General features: G+C 54.3%; 6 protein-coding genes across 6 annotated transcripts; 3 read left to right on the top strand and 3 right to left on the bottom strand.

Moving 5' to 3' along the window:
* Positions 1–80: 80 nt before the first annotated feature.
* Positions 81–984, top strand: N656DRAFT_782948 (uncharacterized protein). Its single transcript, XM_064815857.1, has one exon. It carries the CDS (start codon positions 382–384, stop codon positions 628–630), a length of 249 nt encoding a protein of 82 aa, XP_064666963.1. The 5' UTR covers positions 81–381; the 3' UTR covers positions 631–984.
* Positions 985–3,295: 2,311 nt separating this feature from the next.
* N656DRAFT_685269 (uncharacterized protein) lies at positions 3,296–4,327 on the bottom strand (the record flags this gene model as incomplete). The annotated part of the gene is made up of 2 exons (XM_064810612.1): positions 3,296–3,398; positions 3,564–4,327. Coding segments are annotated over 2 exons (867 nt in total), but the record flags the coding sequence as incomplete, so codon positions are not given.
* Positions 4,328–6,727: 2,400 nt separating this feature from the next.
* N656DRAFT_335436 (uncharacterized protein) lies at positions 6,728–7,705 on the bottom strand. The gene is made up of 3 exons (XM_064809284.1): positions 7,631–7,705; positions 7,172–7,557; positions 6,728–7,126 (listed from the first exon to the last, which is right to left on the bottom strand). Exons 2-3 carry the CDS (start codon positions 7,404–7,406, stop codon positions 6,840–6,842), a joined length of 522 nt encoding a protein of 173 aa, XP_064666961.1. The 5' UTR covers positions 7,407–7,557; positions 7,631–7,705; the 3' UTR covers positions 6,728–6,839.
* Positions 7,706–11,411: 3,706 nt separating this feature from the next.
* Positions 11,412–12,801, bottom strand: N656DRAFT_782941 (uncharacterized protein). The gene has a single exon (XM_064815856.1). The coding sequence runs from the start codon at positions 12,438–12,440 to the stop codon at positions 11,805–11,807; it is 636 nt and encodes a 211-aa protein (XP_064666960.1). The 5' UTR covers positions 12,441–12,801; the 3' UTR covers positions 11,412–11,804.
* A 5,593-nt stretch (positions 12,802–18,394) lies between these two features.
* On the top strand, positions 18,395–20,397 carry N656DRAFT_716144 (apses-domain-containing protein; the record flags this gene model as incomplete). The annotated part of the gene is made up of 3 exons (XM_064812105.1): positions 18,395–18,812; positions 18,877–19,009; positions 19,068–20,397. 3 exons carry the CDS (start codon positions 18,395–18,397, stop codon positions 20,395–20,397), a joined length of 1,881 nt encoding a protein of 626 aa, XP_064666959.1.
* A 1,497-nt stretch (positions 20,398–21,894) lies between these two features.
* Positions 21,895–24,411, top strand: N656DRAFT_716052 (uncharacterized protein; the record flags this gene model as incomplete). Its single annotated transcript, XM_064812101.1, has 2 exons — positions 21,895–24,091; positions 24,131–24,411. The coding sequence occupies 2 exons, from the start codon at positions 21,895–21,897 to the stop codon at positions 24,409–24,411; spliced, it is 2,478 nt and encodes an 825-aa protein (XP_064666958.1).
* Positions 24,412–24,486: the final 75 nt, after the last annotated feature.

The following is a 24,486-nucleotide window of genomic DNA, read 5'->3' as shown; positions in this document are numbered from 1 at the left end:
GAAGATAATCGGCACATTCTTCTCAATCACTAAGAATGGGCCGCGACGGTTTGGTATCCCATAAGTTCTCTCGAGAATACTCTTCCTTATTTCTCCCACCATGCACTCCAGGAAGCTCAGCGCAAGTGCTCAGCTCTATTGGAGGATCCCCCCTCGTCTCCTTTCTCTTCAATCTACTAATACCACTCTCCCTCTACCACCCGGAAGATACTCCGTGGTGAAACGGCCAACAACGAAAACAGCTCAGTTACCCAGACCTCGCTTGAGTTCATTATCAATAGGTACTTTATCTATAGTACATCGTCAACTTGCAATAAAGTCCCAGCATCTTTTGCCTTCTCGTCTCGAGTTGTCTCCTAGTCCGCAGGCCTTCCGGGCAATATGGACAAGCTAAGGTACCTAGTCTGCCTTGTCAACATCATGTGTCAATTTCCCTTATTTCCAGGGTCATCCATCATCTACATCTTGGGATTGAGGTGGCCAGAGGTGTCGCTCTGTTACCGTGAGTTTGTCTCTCGTAACGACCGGAGAGTAGGGCCAATCGGGTGGGGCAGTAGCGATGCTATTCGCAAGCCCAAGGGGGGAAGAAAGTATGGATTGGCCGCCCAGACAATGTCTGTCTGTGTATAGTTGGCACCGACGTCGGATCGCACCCCAGGCTTACTCGGTACACAATAGGAGTCGGAGCACCATCCGCCCCAGGCAGGCGCCAGCGTGAGCTGTCATTTCTTCCGCTGGTGATCTAGTAGTGAATGATTTATGGTGAAGAAGGCTGTGACAGCCAGGCTCAAGTGACTGGGTCTTAGCCCCTATTTTGTTGATTGTTCCCAAGCTCTGGCTGGGTAAACTAAAAGAAGTTAAAGAACATATGAACGCTTTGAGTACATGTAGGTAGGTATTGCTGATAACCGGAAGATGAAGCGAGGTATCATCAAGTATTCGGGCGATAACGCTCCGGCACTTACCTCCTGCTCTAACCCTGAAGGTGATGTGGTGATGTCGGGTTAGATCATGAACTGCATAAGAGACGGGGACCTAAATACATACATGTATGTACAGTACTAGTACATACCACCGACAACGGAAAATCCACATATAAATCAGATTTTGCAGTGGTATCTGCCACATACGACCATACCTACTGGAAAGCTCGGGATCCCGTCCGCTCTCCCCTAGATAAACCAGTAAGGGCCAGATTAGTAGTTGGGTCGGTGACGACCAGCGAATCCCTGGTGTTGTATGTTTTTTTATTTTTTTGTTCTTCATTCTTTCTTCCTTTCACGTTTCTATTAATCCTTTTGCTTCCTTCTACCCCCTCGAGTCGCTGGTAAGCATCAAGCGAATGTTGCAGGTATGTGATACTTCTGGGCTTAGCCCAGCAACTCCAGGTCATGTACGAAGTAAAAGGTACTGTACCTTTGGCTGATCACCCAACCCTTGGAACAGTGAGTCGGGTTCCTTCGCTCGGTATCCCATCTCACAACTAAACTTCACTAGTAAACGACAACCTTCCTCTAGGCCAAACACCGCAGACACGTAGCACGGCCGGGCGCCATCATCCCAGCCTCGAGTCGAAGCAGCACGGCCTCGTGAGCGCAGTAGGACAGTTACTTAGACCTTGCCCAGGCAGGCCGTACTGATCGTCTTCCCGACAGGTCTCCATCTCCCCAATCTTCGGATGGCACAATTCCCAATCAAAGATCGTTGCTGGGGGAGATGCCGGGGAGAAGGAAATCCGATGTGTCTCTTCGGTGGCACAAAACTTACACAAAACGACCGCCATTCCTGGGAGTAAGGCGGCGCACTACACTCCGCACTTTTGCACACGACCTGCTGGTGTGACGCAGTTCGACAAAGATTAGATTGGGAAGAGGCAAGCAGCAATTGCTGGCCCGGTCGATCCTCACCTAACCTACGCCGCTCTGGATGGAACCACCGGAACCACGCCCTTGTCCCGTGGGTCACAAGCAGAACCAGACAGAGAATAGAAGGGACTCACCGAGTTCCATCACGAGCCTTGGCGGTTGTTTATGTCTAACTCACTTTCCGGCCTCCCCCCAGCTCGCTGACTAGCTTGCTCGTAGCACAATATATATGACTGTGTTTGAGATACCAAGCCAAGGCCGCAAGGGATTGGCGGCTCGGGGGGCTTCTAGCCCTATCCTCGGTAGTCTGTACATGTATTGTGCAACTATTGAGTATCGACTACATGTATCCAGCCTCCGCGGCACCCGGGTGCGGGTAGAATAGGTGTTGAGGCTCGGACTAAGGGAGTTGAGGAACGAGACCTTGAAGCCGCGGGGAAGCGGGGCGACGATAACCATTGTGTTGAACGACAAGAGCACAAAATCATCTAGATGCTGCAGTGCGGGTGTAAATGGCGCTAGGAGGAAGTGAGAACTGAGCGCCGGGATAGATTGTGGGTGGCGAGTGGTGGGTTACGAGAATTGTCCGACGCAACTGATGATAGTCTACAGGTCCAAGCAACTACGACGATCTGGGATCATCGGGGCATGGGCCTTGAGTAACTTGCACAGCGTTCTAGACGAACACAGTCTTCCCAGGGTCCAGACACGAAGAAATCTACCGGAACCAGGGAGGTTGCGCGAAAACCGTCGGCTGAGACGACCAGAGGTGCGCACAACCAATCTTCGCTGGCCACCTCTCTTGTCTTTGGGCGTGAGGAACAGCGTACGCCCATGCGGGGACAGTAACAGCAAGGCTTGACCAACGTGCCGGTTGCCTCGAGGTCCTCTAGCCGCTTTCTCTTGTGGAAAGCATGGCGATGGCGTCCCACATCGGCGGGGGTCTAGGATTACAAGGCTTCCCGGGGAAGAAAGATTGAAGTCCGAGGTAAACAAAGGCTCAGCCAACCGATGGGTCAGAAAACTGGGTATCTTGGATCCAGAAAATCACAATCATGCAAGCCATCTCCGGCGCCAATTCCCCTGCCCAACCTTCCAAATGCAAGACGCAAATGCAGATGCAACCTCACGACGCCGGATCCCGTGTAGCGAGCCGTTGCAAAGTGTGACGTGAGCCCTTCAACGCCTATCCAGACAACCGCCCAATGCATGACAATATATCGTGCAGGTAAACGTGGCCATCGCAAACAATACAGGCCCCAACCCCCAATCCAGCGGGCCGCGTGCCACACGACCACAAGATGGGAGAAAAAAAGAAAGGAAACCAGGCAGCATAGTACCTAGAACGAGGACGGACAAGCAACAACGCAAGCGGTGTGTCAGCTTCCCGAAGGGCCAGCAGCAGGCCGCTGCGTGCTCCCGTTGGCCTTCGAGAAGGCTCCGAGAACACTCTGCTGGCGCTGAGCGGCGATTTTGAGCTGGGCGAACCTTGCTTCGGGAAGCCGCTTGCCGGCTTTGACGCTCTCCAGCACCCTGGGTCCGCGCATTGTGGTTAGCAGGGTGAGCCAGCCGGTTTCTGCACAGTATCCGTCTACGGTCTGAGAAACGATAACGAGAGTTGCCAGCAAAAAAGGCGTGTGAGTGAAAAGGCGGGAGAAGAGGACGAGGGCAACGGGGTTGCAAAATCCCAAAACTTACCACTCTACACCCACAGACTTGATGCCACACCCGCCAACTCGGCGTATCTCCTTCTGGAGCTTGCCGCCGGCTAACCCCCCGCCGGCGCCACCGTTCGGGCCGGACGGCTTCCCCAGGATGACATGGGTGACCTGACGGCGGCCCAGATGGAGCGACATGCGGGCGCCGTGCTCCGAGAGCAGGTGCTTGAGCTTGTGGTCCGAGACGAGCGGATGGGTGCTGCCGTTGACGTAGACCACGAGGCCATCAAAGATCCTGGACTGTTGTTGTTGTTGCTGTTGCACTTGTCTTTGGCTCGTCCTCCCATCGTCACCAACTTCGTATCCCCTATCTGCGAGCTCAGAGTTCCCAGCATCGCCGCCATCTTCCCCGTTCCCCTCCCCCGCAACATCATTCCCAGACCCACCCAAAGTGGAAGACGACAAGGGCGCGTTTTTGGTGGTGCGCCGCATGCTCCCCGGGTTGCGCAGCATGTCGGCGACGCTCTTTGCAGCGCGGGCACGCAGCTCCTTGGGCACGAGCATCCCCAGGCGCTCGTCAAAGTCGTCGGACCCGGCGCCCACTGTGTCTGGGATGCGCTGGCCGCCCGCGTTGCCCGCTCGGAACTGGCCATTCATCTTCAGGTTGCGCGACTCGCGCCATCCCTGTGGCCCGCGCGTCTCGGCGCGCTGGTGCCCGGCCGAGACGGAATTCCACGGGTCGAAATTGCGACCGAACTGTGGTTCTGCCGGAGGGGGCAGGTCTTTTCTTGGGTTCGGAGGCATCCAGGGAATTCAAGTAGGGATGACCGTATTATTAAAATTGCATAAGGTAGCTCTTAGAAATCAGAATTCAGCTGTAGCGTTGTTAATATCATTAGAGATATCGTATCTGGGAAACCATAAAGCAAAGCCAACAAACGCAAACAGAAAGAACGGGTGGGTTGAACCTGACTCGCGCCACCCAGCCGCGTCGCCACCGAGCAACCACGGCAGCAACTGCCTGTAGGTCCACGCGAAGTCACATGCTCGAATCGCAACAAAACCTGCATCAAATTCTGCCCGAACTCGAGCTCCAAAATGATGGTGGGCACAACCATTTTCCCTCCTCATTGTAGAGTTGCAAAGAGGGTCCCAACAGCCAAACAATATCCCTCATCCCGTCGTGGCCCTCCCAGATGGGATCTGTTTTGCCTAGCCTAGAAAAAGTCTTACTTCCTTGGACAGGAAACACCGCAGTTCCCTCAAGCTTGGAACCTAACCCCAACCACCTTCCAGCCAACAGGGCATCCATCGTCTCATCAATCATTGACTTAGAGGACTGAATGTTGATAACAACTTTTCGGAATTAGGGGGCTGGTTTGGGGCCGTTCTTGTCACACACGCTTTTGATCCCTTGATTGAGTCGATTCCTTTCAAACAAACGCCACATTGCCAAGACCATCTCTGGAGCCCTTTTCGGGTGGCCTTTGTCAAGCGAAAGAAAGTTGGAAGTTGGCCCTAGCTAAACAACCTTCCTCCTCCCTTCTAGGGTCCTCTTTGCGAGGTTTGCGGCTACAAAACTAACTCAACAGAATCGAGCCGCTGCCTCCACTTGTATGTATGTACTGTACATTTCACACCAGATACCCTAGCGGGAGCGTCACAGGTATCCACTGGATCTAACAAGGGTAAGGGGTAATGATATGATCTGCCATCTTGCATCTGTCTGCAATGCACAGTGTGCGACGATCACTGTCGAGATGCGTAAAACAACAGGAAGGCATTCCGAGTTTTGCTACTTTACATAACAAAGTATCCGTGATTTAGTTGATTTTGGTTAGAGTACGGAGTACTGTATATTCTAGTTTATGGCATTTCGCACTTCATTTCCCGTTTCCGTCACACCCTCCATAACAGCCATGACCACAAAACTCCCTGCACAATTCTCTCTGCTATACTTCGTAACCAGGTGGTTTGTACTTCGAAAACGCAGGTATATGTCCGTACTATAGGTACTCCGTAGTCTACACTACACTATACCCGCCAGCGCCACGCGTTCACGCATCTACCACACCGCAGCGTGTTTGTTACCTTATGCATCTAGGAATACCGGCATGGCATAAGAATGAGTCGACATGCATACATCTAACCCTGAAATTCTCACAGTACTTGTACTTAATGTATGTATGGTCGATCTCGATCCCTTGAAGACAATGCAAGCTTAGGAACGGGAATTACCGTAATATCCCTTTGACTTAGGTACTGTACCTACCGTACTGTATGTACTCGTTTGTAATGTATGTATGTATGTACAGTACTGTATGTACATACATACATCCGCCGGCCTTGCAGCCAGCCACAGCGGTTCATGCACAACCTATCGCGCTGCCGATATGGGAGAAATATACGGAGTATTATTGCCAGGAGATTTCATGTTCGAAGATCCGGGAAACAGTATGTTATGGTAGCTTGGCAATAATATCCAAAGTTCAATCCGTCTATTAAAACTTTGATTCCCTTACTCCGGCTTGGTTCCAGTGTATCTTCGTACTAACTGAAGCATTTCTCCTTTGTACTGTACAGTACTTGTACCCTTACTTCAAAGTAACTTGACCTAGCCTACCCTCTCAGCAACGGGTCGAGTGTGTCTATCATTGCATCCGAGGCTCGGGGCCGGCCTTGAGTTCTTTCTCTTTGATCCCCTGCCTCATTGTCCAGCACAATAAACTACTGCCCCTGTGCCTGTCCTTGCTGCGCAGTAATTCCCGCCCGGCCATCGACCATGGCCATAGTGTTGTCACTCCCCCCGCCGAGGATACCAATATGTATTGTACCACAGTTACACCAGACAGACACTTCAGCTCTGGCCTCTAGGGTCACATACGTACACTATTTACCTCGACCTTTATAATGTTATCACGGCAGCAAGCTCAGCTTGGTGAGATAGATGGCACGGCAGGAGCGTAAGAAATTCCTATGGTAACAAACCAATTCATGTGTTTGTTGGCTCACATCCCACCTAGGTATCCGAGGTGGATTTATTGGAAGCAAGAATCCCACCCTATGTGGCAATGAGGGTTTGAGGGTGGTCATCAGCACGCGGGGCCAATGGCGCTGACAAAATACAATGTCCCCCTGGTTTGTTCGTTAGCGTGGTACATAGGGTGGATCTGAACGAGGCGACGAAGCCAATCAATTCAATTGCAGAGAACCTAGCGAGTGACAGCAGACTACACAGAGGAACCCAAGATCCTATACAATTTGGGTGGGTAGAAGAGTCTCAATTAGTACCCAGTGTATCCTCCTTCGTTCTGAATTACGGCTTCCAGCCGACGAAGCATCGAGCGGACTGATTGGTTTGACGCGCGAATTCGTCGATTTGAAGCCCTGGTGATAGCTGTTTTGGCGCCCTGTTAATTCGAGCGATCTTTGCAACGTTGAGAAATATAAGAGGAATCGTCGGCTCGAAAGGTCGAAGAAAGAGGAAAAGTCGAAGCCTAGGTAGAAGCCAGGGTGGGAAGTCGACGGTTATGTAAGCGCAAAAAATGGGGTAGTTTGCTAGATGCGTGCAGTTCGATTGGCCGAAGCCTGTGTATCTCTGGGCTGTGGTTGGTTAGAAAAAGCGGGGCAAGTTCCGAGCTAACGAACAAACCAGCATTGAATTGTAATGCCAGGGGCCGGGGTTGTATCGAGCAGAGGGGCTTGAGAAGCTAGGGCCAGTTACAGGCACCGGCTCCTTGCAGGCTCGGATCCGGTAGAGCAAGGCCCAGGGAGCCTGGCTGAAGCCGGAAAGCTCTCGTGATAACCGCCGCGGGAAGGAGCGGGAGTGATGAAAAAGGAACGTGGAGAGACTGATGAAAGTGATCTCTTGATCTTCGTGCATTCAGCGATCTGCTTGTTCTATTTCGGATAAACGCCCCTTTTTCATGATTTTCTTCTCCGGCGGCGCTTGAGCGATTGCGCCTAATACCGCGGGCTTGCGGCGGCACTGGCTGAGCTACGCTTAAAATCGATCCCAGATAAGGCACCTCAGGCTGTTGATTCCATGGTAAGTTTCTGTATGGACAATACAGTGCCTGAATCTAGCACCGCCAATTCCATACATACCGAGGTACGAACAGTTATAAGCGAAATAGAGGGCGAGAAGGAGCGGGAATTTCGAAGCATCAATGGTTTGTTGTTTCACCAGGCAAGTCGTCAATGGCTCTCAGGAGAAACTGCCCGGTAAGTGTCATCCAATATCTTGATGTGGGTTACACGGGGCCAGGTGTCAAGCTGGAAAGCCTGACAGCGGCCATGCGAATCATACTTGCCTTGCGTCCGGTTGTGTAGCCGCTCAAGCTGGGCATCGTGGTGCGTCTTGCATTTCCATCCGAACCAGAGGAGAGGGGAGAGAGACACGTGCTGGTGGTCCCTTCGTACTGCCATGGTCCTGAACATCTTGCTCTTGGTTTGCTTCTCAGGCTTCATTCAAGAAGTCTGACAAGACGAGGTAGGCGGGGCCGATGCACGTAGGTTCTACACAGTAGTGCAATCAATACTTTGCCGAGCGTCTCGATGTAAGCTTGAGCGATCGAAGATCTCGGACCCTGCTGCAAGCGGCATCTGGAAGCCCTGCCGGAACCCTTTCCCAATCCCATGCAGCGCAGCGCATGCGGCACCTTGATCTGATGGACCGGGATTCTGCTTGATCTGCTTCAACAAAGTGGCGGCAGCGAAGCGGGGCACCACAGAAACATGCCGTTTGGAACTAACCACCCGACCTTGCGAATTTACAATGGATTGCATGCCACGAGCAGCCTAGTGCCCGTTTCTCCGCGAAAGAGAGACAGCTTGCTGGCGGCTAGGCGTTCCCATCCATACACTGCGGGTTTGCATGCAACCTGCGTGCTCATATAGGTTAGTGTAGGACAGCGCATCAGGAGGGTACAGTACACTACCTAGTGTATGTATATCCTCCCACATAACAGTCCTGACGGCACTAACGCAACTCTCCCGGAGCCGCCGGGGATGGCGTGGTGGCAGAGCCGAGTCTCCTCTCAAGCGCGGCCACGACAGAGCAGGAGGCTAGGCGGGAAGGGACGCTGTCAGCCCGCACTGACGCCATGACCATTCAGCAGCTGCCGTGCTTCACCAGAAGGTCAACCCCCAACGCCGCGGTTTCATCCGGAAGGGCTGTTGGCTCTTTGGGGGAGCCAATACCCAGCCTGGCATTGGGAGAATTCTGCCCATAGATTTTCATGCAATTGTTTTTTCGAGTCTCGCAATCTCTGGCCTTTCATTCGTCCTCATTTTCGATGACGCGTGGGTGGCAGGCTCTAGAATCTAGAAGCCAATCCCTCATCAACGCGGGAGGCAAAAGTGAGAAGTTGGAAGTTGCCGAGCCGAGACACAATCTGATGAGAGCGTCCATCCGTAACAACACTTACCCCCAATCCTGGTTCCTACACTGTATCCAGACTGCCAGAGTCTTGGAAAAGCTGAGGGTACCAAGGGCGGGGATGTTAGGAAAAAGAGCTCAATTTGATAAGCTCAGGCCGTGCTTGTTTTAGCAAAGCTGTTGCTGTAAATATTTCATGTCGACCGGCACGCCGAAGAGCGCCAGAACCCGAAGACGGCTCCCGTTGACGATGGCGGGGCCGCAAGCCGCAAGATCAATTCGAGGGCAAACCATGGTTGGAGCAATGAGAGGACTTAAGGGAAGAAACTTTGGCCGTATATCATTGGTCCATCTTTTAGGGTCGCCGAAGCTAGCGCCTTATCCTCAACAGAGGAGTCGATTTAGCAAGTTGAGAGTAGCGGTGTGAGCCGCTGTGGATGTGCACAGTGTGAGCCGGGTTCTCCGGGGGATGTACCCGTGGACAAACTTCGGTTTGCTGAATGGACTTCACCTTTAATGCAACTAGAAACTCTACAATAACGGAACTGATATCAAATCTTAGTTGTCAGGATGCATTGAGATCAAGGCGCACTTGGCCAATATGCCGCATAGATATGCGGCTCAAGCAATTTCTAAAGCTTGGGTCACGTCTACGGAGTAAGTTGATGGAAACTTGGGAGTTGGGACAACCTGAAGAGAGATGGTAGGTCTATCACCAATGCCCGCGTCGATACCGGCAAACGGTGTACTGTACAGTACATACCTTACCGAGCTTACATACACCCTGACTACCTAGGTACCTAGTAGACTAGGCAGCTTGGTACATACAAAGTACCTCACTTACTGAAACGGGAAAAGAAACAAGAACATCGTCAATTCAAGCCACTGATCTTTACTTAAGGTATCTACCTGGTACACTAGGGGACGACACCCGTCACTCTTAGTAAAGCCACGATCGTATTAGTTGTGGGTTCGCCAGAATGTCTGAAAAAGCTATCATCCTTAGATATTTCGTACATACCTGAAGTTGCAGTTGGTTAACAGGGGAACGTCATCATTCGTAGTATAGTGTAGTGCTGTAAGATACCAATACACTCATTGTATGTAAGGTGTATTCAAGTTATCGATTAGTAAAACCCTCCAATTGAAGCCACCCGCCTTGAGGGATTCAGCGCACTGTGGACAAGGTGGCCTTGTGGATACGTTCATTACCTGTGCCACTCGCACACTTTCATCCTGGCTGCCATGTAAGGCGGAAAACGGTCCGCGCATGCAGCTCTTCTCTGGCGAATAGGAACCGCAAGCAGAGGGTGTGAGAAGAGTTGCGGTGCCCTATGATTTGCATAATCCGGTCTCCGTCCCGAGAGTTGAGGAGGGAACTAGGGCTGAGGCACGATGCACAAGTATGCGCTAATGTACCAAAGGACGGAGACGCAGACGACAATGGAACGAGGAACAAAAGAGAGACGAAGAAAACCGCGACTGCTTTCTTGCACCATTCAACAAGGATGTGATAATTGCAAGCTGCGCATGCTCTTACGAGAAAAGCTGGGACGGGATAGGAGCTGCCCTGCCTCTCAGAACTTTCCTACTGTGGGTGTGGGCTTGGAGACGTGGTTCGCGTTGATTGGATTGATTGAGGCCTCGTTTCGTACCACATCCCACTAGAAGCTGGCGCGGGACGAAGCCAAACCCGAACCGAATGGTGGATGTAGGGTACTAGGTTACTGGACAGTACTTCTCTTCTCTAGCGTACTGTATGTATCTCTATCGAAACACCCGTCTAATTGAACCCCAGCTTCCAGGTTCCGTTGATATTGCGGCAACAATTGCAGGTGGCTCTCGGTCCCGGTTTGGCGTGTTCGCAAGACGGCCTCGGATTAGGTAAAGGACGGCCCGTGAGCCTGTCAAAGGGTTGTTCGCCGACGTTACTGTGTAGGGAGCGGATTTACCATTATTCGGAACTACGAATCCTTGAGGTGACTGTGTACGAAGCACCGTTATCTGGACAGGCTGTCAGACCCCCGGTTACAGACACCGTGCCGTTGATAGCGAACGAGCGGAAACCATTGACATGTTCCGTGCTGTAACTGATGTCTTGTCAGGCAACCGTCGTGACCCTGATGATGACCTCGGAAATGGCGGAAAATTGCAAATTTCGTCAACAGACTCAACACCTGTCGAATCAATCCACCGGGCCGGGAAAAAGCGCCGATGAAAGTCGCATTCACAGTGCCCGTCCAGACCATCTTACGCTCAGGCTGAGGTACCAAAAGCAAACAGCTGAAACGCAGCGACACCCTCCGCAGAGCGCCATTTCGCGCGAGCTGCTCAACCGAATGGGCGATGATTGGCTGGAGGCAGATTTAAACATGGGAAGCACAAGCATCTAACCGCCGTGCATTGGCCCGCATGCAAGTGTTTATCGAAATCTTTGGGGGATCTGGAATCCCTGTAGTTAAACGTTAGCGTAGTGTAATTGACACTACGGAGAAATGTACAATACCCGACATGATGCTCATGCTTCTGAGAAGCTCCAACTCCGTCATCTGTCCACTCCAGTCAGCTCCCTAGCCAAAGGACGGTGATCGGAGTGCTTGGTCTTGACCACGGCATTTATTAGAAGGGTCGCCCGGTACCAATACCCCTGGCGAAATACAAGAGATAGCTGCGAGTTGTCTGGACCGCCCATTCATCAGGAGAGAAGGTTACAATCTGATCACCTCTGCAGCGTATCTCGGCTTGTCTGGAGCACATCGAAGCCACAGCGTTTTATCAAGTCATCTCATCAGAAGAGGTTTGGGCGGCTGGGCGCGCCATTTTCCAAGCGGCGGTGAAGCAATGGCATATATCAGAAGCTCACCCTCTCATTGCGGCACAGCTGTGTTTGTGTCCACGAGCTTAGAGAGTACGCTCACTCCTAACGTAGTGTTCGTAGGTTACACAGTCCATCCTCGGGATGTTATATGGGACCGAAATCCATTCGCTGCGCCGCATATTTCTCCTTGGCGTCGCGACTTGTTTGAAGCTGTACTCCGTACATAGCATTGTGAATCTCCCTTGCCATGAGCGAGAGGCTGAGCTGCCGTGCTGAAGTTGTCGAGGCTGGTGTGGTTCGACTAGAACCTGGGAAATATGAGGCTCAAGTGTCATGCATAGCCTGCGGCCCTCGATCTTCCCGTTGAGCATGACATGGCTGCATATCCGTAAATCTTCGAGGGCGTGCTGCGCCACTGTCGGGCCCCCTCTACTGCGCCGCTTCACCCACGTTTTGCCTCCATGTGCGGCGTTATGTACCCCATCTTCCGACGCAGCAAACGCGGCAGTTGTGCAGGGCACAGCATGAAGACGCGGCTGTTTCTTTTGTTCTTTCGACGCATTGCAGACCAGCCGAGCACCGGGCCTAGCCCGGTACATAACCGGGTGTTGCGGCCCGTCGCTCTCGAGGACATGGATTTCGGGATAACGTTGCGTTGTTGTCTTCAGCCAGAGAGTTCCTCCATTACCCTGGCCATGGACGGCATGACCACCGGACATTGCACAACCACTGGATGATTTTCCTCATTTCTGAGATTTGGTTGGAATTCTGGTATTGGCGGTCCTGGCATCAGCCAGTGCCTTGCGACCACGCGGCTCGCCAGGGAGAAGATGGGTGAGTGGACCGTCGACAGCCTGCCACGCTGTCTTATCAGCGCCGAAATTATCGTCGACCATTCGCTGCTTGCTCGTCAGCATCTCCAACTGTCCCGCGATGCGAAGAGTGCAGGAAATTTCAGACCAGAATTGAACATATCTCTGCTCGTCTTCCGAACCAATGGTACAAGACGAGGAAAGTGAATACCTAGAAAGACAAGGCACCACTATCTTCGTACCGGTAGTTCGTAAAAGAGAGATGTTCTCAAGTTCATAAACTTTGAAAAGTGCGATTATTCGGGAAGCTCGGTCAACCACTATTACTGTAGAAGAGAATGCGGTAATTACTCGCCTTTTGTTACCTTGTAACTTACTAGCTTCCCGCTAGCTCTAGGAGAAGGGGACCTCGAAATTACAATATTTACACAGCGTGACATGACGATCCATCTACTATCATCATCATGACCTCTTTCCAGCCTAAAGTTGCATTCAGTCTAATTTGGTACGGCGTGTTTACATATACATACACTGCTAGAGTATCGCCGGATTCCACAATCTACTGTTTTGTATCTATCCATACTTCTATTTCTTTGCTCATCTTTAAGACTTCGTCATTTCCACGTGCGCGTTGAAACACGGCAGCCGAAGGTTGGGGGTTTGGCGAGTCTGCGAATCGGCATGGCTATCACGCCGTTGTGGCTAGCATTGTGCCCCCATGTACGCCGGCTGTCGTGGTATCCCGTCAGTCTTCTGACATCACATCTCGGTCACGGTGACCGGCAATGTCCGTTGAGGCTCTTCAATGTTTGTTTTATGGTATCAGGGCATCACATGCAGCAGGCGGCACTCGGCAATTCGGGCGCCGAAACCTTGAACAATCCAGGCGTTGAAAGCGTTCAAGTTGGGATGGACACATCGGCGCAGGGAGCAGTAACGCACATGTCCAATCAGTCATGAGTATTTGGATAACCATGGCCGATGATGCTTTACCTATCCCGTACTATACTGTACTTGTACCCTACCTACCTACCTTAGGTTCGCATGGGTGCTGGTAACACGACGGATGCTGCCTCTTCAACGCCAACTGTGCCTTGCAGGAGACAGAGACCCAACTCTGGATAACAGCATCCCGCCATTCTTGCAGCTGTCCCAATGCCAATGGCTGAAGCTGGCGCGGAGTCCTGTTTTTGAGAGTTGCCTTCGATCTCCGAGGCAGAAGGTAGATACCTACCTAGGTTCCCAGCCTAAGCGCCTCTGGCTTCATTTTCTAAAGAGGTTTCAGGCTCGCTCCTGAACGCAAGAACGGAAAACTGACGGCTCACATGCTTTCCAACACGATCTGCCTACGTACATTGCTCCTTAGGTGGCGTCCAACAAGTGTTCAGACGGATTTGAACCTGCTACACGCGACGCAGACATGAACAAGAAACGCAAGACACAACTTGCGCCGACTCCCTCCAGTTGTTTCCACTGCCTCAAGCTTGCAGCGTGCGCACGCTTACCCGCCCCGCCACACGATGCGCCCTTGTGCATGTCGGGTCGTATGCATTGGTCGGCTGCCGGTGCGACTACATCTTACGCAGTAATACCTACTGCAGAGCTCGCGCCAGTTGGGATGCTCACGAGTTTGGCTTTTGGCTAACAACGCATGCCCCGTGGCACGGACACAGTAATTGAAAGTCTCAAAATGACGGCGTCCGAGACCACGGCATGTCCATGGATGATTAGAGGCCCGAGCCCCGTCTTTGATGCAGGATGCAAGACGCAGCCCCGACAGGCCGGACTCGGAGGCCGTGGCAACGGCCGATCAAAGCTTTGGCTCCATCATCTACGCATCACCGGCGGCGACGGCGGCTCTGTGGGCAACGGTAATCAGTGTCATTTCTCCAGTTCCAGTATCTGAATGGCCCGGGTTGGGGCTGGCTGCCAACACCACGCAAATTCATATCTTCGTTCCAATTGGACGATGCAGATGCAAGTAGGTGTCCTCTGCTGTACCGAGATGCCCTGCAGTAGAAGGAGCTGGGGTCGGGATCCTTGCACTGCCTCTGGCTTGCTGGGACCACACCTCGGGCACGATCACGGCACGCCTTGATCTTCCAAATGAAGGCGCTTTCCATCAACCTTACTTAATATCGAGCAAGGTAATATGACCCCGGCAATGGCGATAGGCATCGCCTTGGGTGGCACCTATTCTCCGAGCCAACACAGTACCACCGTCCATGGGACAAAATTCACGCTAACGTCAGATCTGGCGGTATATGGACGTCGTAGCTTGATCGACACATTCCTTAGTTCCCCCCTTCAGTGACTGCAACACAAGCAGATGGCTCGAGGACCTTGCTGCGTGCCACGCATGGAAGCAGCACCGAAGGCAAAGCGGGTAGCGATACTGCGTCGATCGGCCGAAGGGACGACGCTTGGATCAACGGTGCTTCGCCGCCTTTCTCGCTGCAAGGCTGAAGGGGAACCAAGGAAGGAAGTGCCGGCTGATTTTGACCACCTTACCGCAGTTGCCAATCATATGAGTATCACCATTACACTACCGGTGCCTTCTAGACGTCAGCATTCTTCTGGAACAACGAAAGAGATAACGTTACCGAAAAGATGGCTCAGCCACTACCCTCCTAGCCGGCTGAGGTCGATGGGTTCTGGAATGTCGGGCTTCGAACACAGGATTTCCTCGAGGCCGAAGCCGCGGCTGACGACTCCGATGCCTTTGTCACCGTAATGTGAAAGCCGACAAGTCCTCAATCAGAATGCGACTTTGAGCTCCTAAGAAAAAGGTGAACCGAATATGCTGGAAATCTAAGCGCCGAGCGGGCTCCAAGTTACCTAGGTAGCAAGTAATTAGTCTGTACGTCCGGTATGGGTTGCCGTTGATCGAGCACGGTTCACATCGTGCCATAGCAAGCAAGGAAGACTCCGTCTTCTAGCAAGGGGACCTGATCGGAAGCTTGCACCTTAGTTCATCAATGGGGTGGACCGAGAAGTGAAGACGCAGCTGAGGTCGAACCGGTGGGATAAGAAAGCGTCCGGAACGTGACAAGGACCGGTGATCCGTAATCATGATGGGGAAATTGGGGTTTCTTACACTACAACATCAGCAAGTAGGCCGCTGCTATTGTACATACACCCACAACGTAACCTGGAATAACGTTATGTACTTGCGAGTCTCCGAGTGCAATAATAATTTACCACCTCTGTTTTACTGCGATGATAGCGGTTTTTAAGGTAGCCAAGGTTTCGTTACAGATGCACGGGCAACCAGGGATTCTGTGGCCGGGCCGCCACTTCTGTCAGCCACTGCAAACACCACCATCGTGTTGGCGACAATTACAGGCCTGAACAGCGGCCCCCTCCATTATAGACAACTTACGCCATATTTGTTGAGGAGCAATGGAATTACAATTTTTCCAGTCTGAGGTTGCGCACCGACATCAGCCAGCTCAGTATTACACACTTCGATTCGCCTCCTCTTACCCTAATTGGTATACCATGGAATTGGAAGTTTCGTTCTGTTGCGTATCACTGCCTGCCCGTTAAGAAACTTGTCCGGGCTCATCCACCCCCGCCTTCCTTTCCCTGCTGGCGCGGTCCTTCCAGCCAGATCACAGCCAGCCCCAGCCCCAGTGTGATGATCTAGCGAATATACTGTGCGCCAGCTCTCCCACACCCACCTCCCTGTTCAGAACCGAACCAAGACTTACTGAAAGGCCACGGTACAGTGCCACCGTGGGCCATTACTGGGCCGCCGCTTACACGTACCCCCTCTTCACGATGTTGGTCTCAACCCCGGTCCCGACCAGGGGTGGTCCCCCAACCTCTCCACCCAGCAGCGCTCGCCAGTTGATCCCTGGCATCGAGCCAGGGCCTGGACAGCAAACCACGCTCTAACCTGTCCGGGGGCTGGCCCCATTCTGGCGGCTGTCGGGTGGGACACTTGTCTGGACTCCTCTCTCTGACCGGGAGGTGGTTGAGCATGGAGCAAGCAGGCGAGGCAAAGCAAGCAAGCACTCAACACTCGCCGAACCCGTGAGCGGCAGAGGGCTGGGGTTTTGGAACAGCGACAAAAAAGAGAGAGAGAGAGAGAGAGAGAGAGAGAGAGAGAGATGAAGGACCGACAAACACTTACGCACAACAAGCATGCGCACGACTCACTCCACATAACAATCTACGGGCGAACCTTGAACAACTGCTCTCGACTTTTGTGTTCTGGTACCCTGGTTTAGCTGGTGAGGACCGCCCAATTACCCAAGGATTTGCCAGTGGCGTCCATGTCTCTTTTTTGTTTTTTTACTCTTTTTCCCCCTTCCCCCCAACCTTGGACCGATCCGGTACTGTTTTCTGGCCTGTGAGTGGTCGGCTGGCCGAGAAGAGCAGGGGGCGAGAGCGGTACGGTACAGAGGTACTTGCTTCACAGGCTCCCCCCAGAGAGTGCGGAACGGGACACCGGGCCTGCTCTTTCGGTTCTGTTCTGTTTTCTCTTTTGCTAGCTCGAGGTGATCGGCTATCTCCTCCTCTCACCACCACCTAAATCAGGCCGCATCCCGTCCTCCTCTCCTCCTTCCCTCCTCCTCATCACACTCCACCGACCTCCCCTAATTTTCCTTGAGAGGCAGGAATCGTTCGAGAGGCGAGGAAGGTATGCCCGCTTTCCCCATCTGAGCCCTTTCCTCGGTCCCCGCCTCCCCATTTTTTGTTACTCCGGCGCAGTTTTTTTCTCTACCCCCATATTCAGTCTGCAGTCTCGATCACGTCAATGTTTCTTGGAGCTAACTCGGGCTGCATTAGCAGTTGTGTGCGAGCCCGATAACCCCCGAACGTGCATGTCAACTGCCAGGTGGATGGTCGAACGTACATTCGAGCCCACTGTCGAATTGTACACAAGTTGGCAGCGGACAAGGCAACTGGGCTGAGAAAGGGGCGTGTCAAATCAGTCAATCTCGCAGCCTGTGTCCACGAGAAAGCAAGAAGCTCGACCACAAGAGGCAGTTGCAGTGCCTGCTTGACCCATTGCTTCCGGCCCTCGACAACCTCGCCACAGGACCACACTGGAGTTCTTGACCCAATTAAAAAAAGAAAAAAGAAGGGATCCTACTACGTACCTAGACTTTCGAGGAACCCAAAACAGACGACGCGTCTAGCCTCCAACCGCTGCAGCAGTTTCGATTCCAGATCGGTGCAGAAGATTTGCATTGATCACGCTCTCGTCATATATCCGACTCATCCGCAGAAGTGTGCATACAAGGTTCGGTTGGCGTCACCGGTGGCCGGACTATCACCGACTAGCTTCGACCAGGTGCAAGAAGAGCGTGATTGGAAACCTCAACTGATTCAACGAAACACTCCTGGCTACCTAATTGGAATTGGAGTATACCGGGAATTCGGTGTGCTACGGAACATTGACGTGCTCCGTTGCTCCACTTCCTCAAGTCTGATAGAGTCGTCGTTGCGGCTCAGGCAGACTTTGCGACTTCGTCCTCTGGCTCGCCAGGCTTTCGAGAAACACCGATAAGCTGGATCTCCCGTCGATCGCGCAAGCGCAAACCCGGGGTTCGACCGACGTGTCGTACTACAACTCGGACGCATCCCAGCGTCCGTTGTATGTCCACGAGAGATTACCATTGCCTCTCCCGCCTCCTCCTCAGGCATACTCGTCGACCAGCTCGTCGCCCCGGGTTAGCTCCATATCGTCGGCAGCAAGCTCTAGCGCCGGCTCTCAGTCATCCTTCACATCAGCCGCCTCGTCCAACGGGCCCAAGACACCAGGGCCGCTTTCGCCAGCGCTTCCTTCAGGCAACACGATAACTGGCCCGCCAGGCCAAGCACCCTCACCGTACGAGCCTTACCCAGCGATGAACCCAGGAGGACCTGAAATGTGCTATCAACCACACATGTCCACTGGCCAAGCGCCGCCGCCGCAAACCGTCACGTCGCACTATGGGCATCAGCAGCCTCCGTTATTACAACCCGTGCCGGCCCAATACCCCCCCTCGCAGTACGGCAACCAGTATGGGTACCCCAATGGCTTGACGCCCCCACCCGCGGGACCGCCGGCAGTGTCCAACCCGATGGCCACCGGGCAGCCCGTCTTGCCTCTTCCAGGCGTGAGTCCTCCGATGGGTCCGGGCTCATATTCGCAGGGCTATGACACAACTGGCCAAGTCGCGCCGCCAGGGATGAAACCTCGTGTGACAGCTACTCTTTGGGAAGATGAGGGCAGTCTTTGTTTTCAAGTTGAGGCGAGGGGTATCTGCGTCGCCAGGCGCGAAGGTGAGCTGTTCTCGTCGCAGTAAGGGCTGAAGTATGGTCATCCTGACATTGATTTTTTTTCTAGACAACCACATGATTAACGGCACCAAGCTTCTGAACGTCGCCGGAATGACTCGCGGACGACGCGACGGCATCCTCAAGAGCGAGAAGGTTCGGCATGTGGTAAAAATTGGCCCTATGCACCTCAAGGGAGTCTGGTGAGTTGATCCTGGGACTTTGATATTTCACCAGTAGCCTAACCGTGGAACTGCACAGGATTCCTTTCGACCGGGCTCTCGACTTCGCCAACAAGGAAAAGATCACAGAGCTCCTGTATCCCCTTTTCGTGCATAATATCGGTTCCCTCCTTTGTCATCCGACCAACTCCAGCCGCGCTACCCAGGTGATGGCGGCGGCCCAACAACGTCAGAAGCAGGACGGCCTGAGGAATGGTCAGTCCGCCCTACCGTCCATCCAGCAGCACCATCACCATCAATTGGCTTTGCCTGGGCCGCAACCTCCACTGTCGTCCCACCCGCCTGCTATGGGCCGTCCCTCACTGGACCGCTCCCACACCTTTCCCACGCCCCCAACCAGCGCTTCGAGCGTAATGGGCTCCATGGGTTCGTCTGAGAGTTTCCAGTGGAACCAGCAGGGAATGAGCAATGGCCAGGCACCCGGTCAGATATCCATTGACACGACCCTGAGCAACAATGCCCGCTCGCTACCCAACACGCCGGCAACCACCCCGCCCGGTTCCACCATCCAGAGCATGCAAAACTATCCGCCGGTTAGCCAGCCGTACGACAACTCACGGCAGATGTATCAGGCGCCTCCTTCGCAGCATCCCACATACCCCCAATCGAATCCGTCGCAGCAAGACCGGCCAATCTATGGCCAGACCAATTATGTCAAGAACGAAATGGCTCCACCATCGAGCAGACACGCCGGTCCTGGTGGCGAACAAGTGGATTCAAAACAGCCGAACGGTATCATGCATGCAGGCCAGGGCGACGCGGGAGCCCCCACGCAAGCGGAAGATGAGGCAGACCACGATCACGATCCTGAATATACCCATGACAGCGGCGCATATGACGCCAACCGGGGTTCTTACAATTATAGCGCTCCTCCGGTCGCTTCGTTGCAGAATGACCACTCTCATCTGTCGCCTGACATGTCAGGTTCGCCCCACCAAGCAGGGTCTGGGCGGGCGACGCCGCGCACGGCCGCCCCGCCGCAGCCGTACTACTCGCAGCAGGGATATAACACTCCGCCGCGACTCGGACAGCCCTCAAGTAACCTGTATAATGTGATGAGCAACGAACGTGGGCCCTCTAACGGTGCGGCGCCTAGCGATGTCTACGCAAGCCAAACCGATATGGCAAGCTCGATGCAAAACGGGTACGCGACGCAGCAGCCCGTGATGAACGGAAGCCAGTCGATGAAACGGGGGAGGGAGGATGAGGATGAGCGACCCTCGAGCGGGGGGACCATGGACAAGCGTCGCAGAACGATGATGGACGGCAGCGGCTCGATGCCCTCGCCTACCTTCAATTCGCAGATGGCTCCGCCGGCACCTGCAATCACGACTCAACGACGGAGGTAATACGGCTCGCTTTGAGTGCTTTATCTGGAACTGAAGGAACTCGACTATGGGCAAAGCTGTTGCTGAAGCCTTGCTTCAGGGTAGCGATCTCCCGAATGTCAAAACGCCAAAAGAGCCGGATAAGAAGTTTCGCTCTACATACAGGGACATTTTATTTTTCTCTCATGTTGCAAAGGGCTCGGCCGCCGGGGATTAGACGCTTTACTGTGTGGCTCCTACCCGATCAGTCGAGGTATTTATCTTGGCCTGTCGAGCCCACAACTAGTCCGGCGGGTGGAATGGTCACACCTACGCTCCTTGTTCGTTTCTTACCCTCTGGTCTCTCTTTGTAGTCGCTCCAGACGACCGGCGCGGCCTTTGGTTCAGGACGCTCTTCCGAGCTACGATTCTCTTTGTTGGATGTCCTGATTACGGCTGTACATGGCTTGATGAATGACGGTTTGCATGGATTGGGTCTAATCTAAAGGGCGGGCGGCCAGAAGGCCGGGCTGTGGGCTCGGCGGATGACGATGTCTCGCACCGGAAAGGAAAAGATGAACCGCCTGTTTATGATCCTAGGCGGATGCTACTTTTGACGATAAAACGAAGATGCTGGTCACCGGCTCGACAACAAGACATGGGCCGAGAGCTGGGGTGAAGTCTGCCGCTGAACAACGTGTGTGTTTACTCTGCCGTCTCACATTCCGAGTAAGACGACTGCGCAAATTCTCTGGAATGGCAGATACCCGGCTCGAGCGTTGTGGCTTGTTGGGTTTTTATTTTCTGTTTTCTAAACTCTCTTTCCTAGTCTAACGATGTCATGACCAACGATTCCATCTCAACAAAAGTTGTTTGGGCGATGGGTTGGAATGCCGAAGGTGTGCTGTGTTGTGTTTAGCGACGACCTTGATGGAGGAGTTTCTAAAATGGGGCCTTCTTAGCCGAGATACATAGGGAGGCCGATGCTAGACCTTTACTTTCCCTTGACATTTTTCTCCCCATCAAGCGCTGCCTGTTCAAGATCTCTGATTGAGCTGTACGAAACTCAATATTGCTCTTTGCCGTACTTGCTTCTGCAGATGGTGGAACTTTGTGCGTGTATCCGTGCATTGTGCATTCGTAGTGTGTTTTGTCGAAATCGCTCCTGCTGGAGCTGGAATGGATTTGCCGCTATGGTTCCTGAAACATACCAGGATGATTCAGGGGCTAGATCACGTGATAAGCGGTTGCTAGGCCACAGCGGTAAACAGCTGAGGGGCTGCCCCTCTTCTCATTGGTCAAATGGAACAAAGAAGCAGGGTCGTAATCAGTGCAATTTCGCAGAAAGGGAGAAAGCTCCCAATCCTAAGCACACGCTTGACGTTAACTTTGATCTGGTTATTTCCTTCCAGTGACAAGACTGATGAAGCTCTGAAAACCCAACCACAACGTGAGCAATCGTGTTGCAGTTTTCAGAGTTGCTTAATTAAAGGAAGATTAGAAGAGACAAAAGCAGAATTGGGTACATTGCAGATCAAAATGGCTGCACCGCTATCGCCGACGCCGAGCACGGCTCTCAATTTCTCGACACCGTCGACGGCTGTGCGCCACGAAACATACGAAGCCCAGTCTCGCTCGGTCAGCTCAACACCAACACCGCAGTCACGACCTGCTGGGGACAACACCGAGAACAGCAACGACAGCGATGAAGCCAGCTCGCCTTTTCTCTCGCACGTTAAGGACGACGCCTCGCCGACCACACGGGGGCCCTCACCGCCAAAAGCCCGCCCCGGGTCGCGCATCATCTCCGGAAGCGAGCTCTCACCGCTGAAGATACTCCAGCAGCAACAACAGATGCAAATCCAGGCACAGACTCAGAACCAGCAGTCCCCAGCCCCGAGCGAGGACACGCCGTCTCCCGCCAAGAGCATGCCACCGCCGCCGCTCCCGCAGAGCCCGCGGAAAATGCCGGCCCCGATCAAGCGGTTCCCAATCAAGGTCAGCCAACCATCATCTGCCGCCAGCGAGTCACCCCGCCGGTCATCGAACGAGCGCCGCCCGTCGGCCGAGCGCCCGACCAGCCTGGAAGCCGTGCGTGAGAACGAGGGGTTGAAGCACGCCATCGACATCTTTGAGGACGAGGCCAATGGTGTCAACGGTGGTCTTGACGGAGACGACGACGACGACCATACGCTGCTGGGGGCAAATGACGGGCACGATGTCATTCCAGAGGACGACCATTCTGCTTTGGCCGAGGATAGCATGATCAGCTCCTTCAGCACCTTCTCAGCCGTGCCGGACCTGACCATGCTAGCACGCCTGCGAAGCAACAGCCCCACCAAGTTCTCCGCCATGAACGGCGCAAGCGTGCGAGCCGCCGCGGGCGTGCCCCAAACACCGCGCGCGAACGGCCCATTGCCGGACCGGTCCGGCACAGGACATATGTACGATTCGGGCGGCGGTGGCGGCAACACCACCACCAACCTGTTGGATTTCACCGAGCAGCTGCGGTTCGGCGGCTACGGGATCCCCCAGGCGACTCCGTCACGGGCGCCGTACGCGGCGGCCACCCCGCAGCGTCCCGGTGGCGGCAACAACCTCGTCAGCCTGCTCGACTTTGACATGCCGCCGGCGCCGACGCCGCGCAGCGTGCCCAGCATCACGCCGCGCGAGCTCGAGTCGCTCAAGTCAGGGTTCCTGTCCGAGATCAGCAGCCTCAAGGCGTCGCTCAGCGGCAAGGAGGCTGAGGTGCTCTCGCTCAAGGCGGCCGTAGGGGACGCCGAGAAGCGCGTCGGGGAGTGCATGGAGCAGCTGCGCGAGGTCGAGGGCGTGCTGGAGCCGCTGCGCGCCGAGAAGGACAGCTGGGAGCGCCGTGCGCGCGAGCTCGAGAGCGTGCTGTGCCAGGTGCGCGAGGAGGTGCTCCACGGCCGGCACGAGCGTGAGGAGCTTGAGTTTAAGCTTGATGAGGCCGAGAAGCGCCGTGAAGCGGCTGAGATGATGGCACAAGAGGCGGAAAGCAAGATGGCGGGCATGAAGGCCGGCCGCGCCAGCGCCGCCGAGACCACAGACCCGCTCAAGACCAATAAGGAGGTCGAAAAGGCCGTCGAGGCGGTCGCCCGCGACCTGCACGCATTGTACAAGATCAAGCACCAGGACAAGGTCAACGGGCTGAAGAAGAGCTACGAGCAGCGCTGGAAGGGCAAGGTCCTCGCTCTGCAGGCCCAGGTGGACGAGCTCACGCGCGAGAGGGAGATGCTCCGCGCGGGTTTGGGGGGAAACAACAACAACAACCGCATGGTCGACCCGGCCGTGGAGGAAGAGCGGCGGGCCGAGCGGGCGCGCGACGCCGCCCAGATCCAGGAGCTGCGGGCCGAGGTGGAGAAGGTGGAGGCGGTGCTCAAGACGGTGCAGGCGGACAACGCCGAGCTGCGCGTGCTCCTCGAGCGCGAGCGCGTTGAGAAGGGCGAGCTCGTCATGCTCGCTGAGGAGATGATGAGCATGCAGAGCAGCTTTATCGGGGCGCAGCAAGACGATCATAACAACAGCAACAACAACAACAACAACAACAACAACAACAACAACAACAACAACAACCCGACTGCTGCTGCTGCTGCTGCGCCGACACCGCGGCCATCTTCCCCACCTACTCCCGCAACAGCGGCACGAACAAGCGCAAAGACACCCGGCAGGAGACAGTCCTCGTCCCTCCCGGCCTCGCGCAACACCCCTGGCGGCGGTGCCAACACGGCGCGTCACTCGGTGGTTATGGGAGGAGAACCCCACAATGGTAATGCCAACCCGTTCAGGATGAGTGTCAATGGCGGTGGAATAAGGGCGTCGGGCCTCAAGGCGCCTGGCGTCGGTCTGAAAGGACCTGCCGCTGGTGGTGAGAGCAGGATTGGCCGGGTGAACCACCACGAAAGGACGAGATCTACCATGGGTCTGCCACGGCCCGGGTCTGGTCAGGGATCTAGAGCCACGGGGACGGGCACGGGACCTACGGGGGGGATTATGAGTTCTATTGAGAGGATGGGGATGGGGATGAGTCGGGTGTGATTGATAGTACCTACCTGCCTGCCTGCCTACCTGGTGGATGGGTGGATGGGTGGGATGGTCATGGCGGGAGGGGGA

Source organism: Canariomyces notabilis (assembly GCF_033297395.1).
Source record: "Canariomyces notabilis strain CBS 508.74 unplaced genomic scaffold N656scaffold_25, whole genome shotgun sequence".
Classification (NCBI taxonomy): domain Eukaryota; kingdom Fungi; phylum Ascomycota; class Sordariomycetes; order Sordariales; family Chaetomiaceae; genus Canariomyces; species Canariomyces notabilis.
The sequence above is the reverse complement of the archived record's forward strand: the minus strand, read 5'-3'. Positions and strand labels throughout refer to the sequence as shown.

Coding starts and splice junctions, on each gene's coding strand:
- N656DRAFT_782948 (XM_064815857.1), top strand. CDS start 382: ATGGACAAGCTAAGGTACCTAGTCTGCCTTGTCAACATCATGTGTCAA.
- N656DRAFT_782941 (XM_064815856.1), bottom strand. CDS start 12,440: ATGTCCGGTGGTCATGCCGTCCATGGCCAGGGTAATGGAGGAACTCTC.
- N656DRAFT_335436 (XM_064809284.1), bottom strand. CDS start 7,406: ATGCACGAAGATCAAGAGATCACTTTCATCAGTCTCTCCACGTTCCTT. Junction 7,127..7,171: donor TTACAATTCAATGCTGGTTT/GTTCGTTAGCTC, acceptor AACCAACCACAG/CCCAGAGATACACAGGCTTC.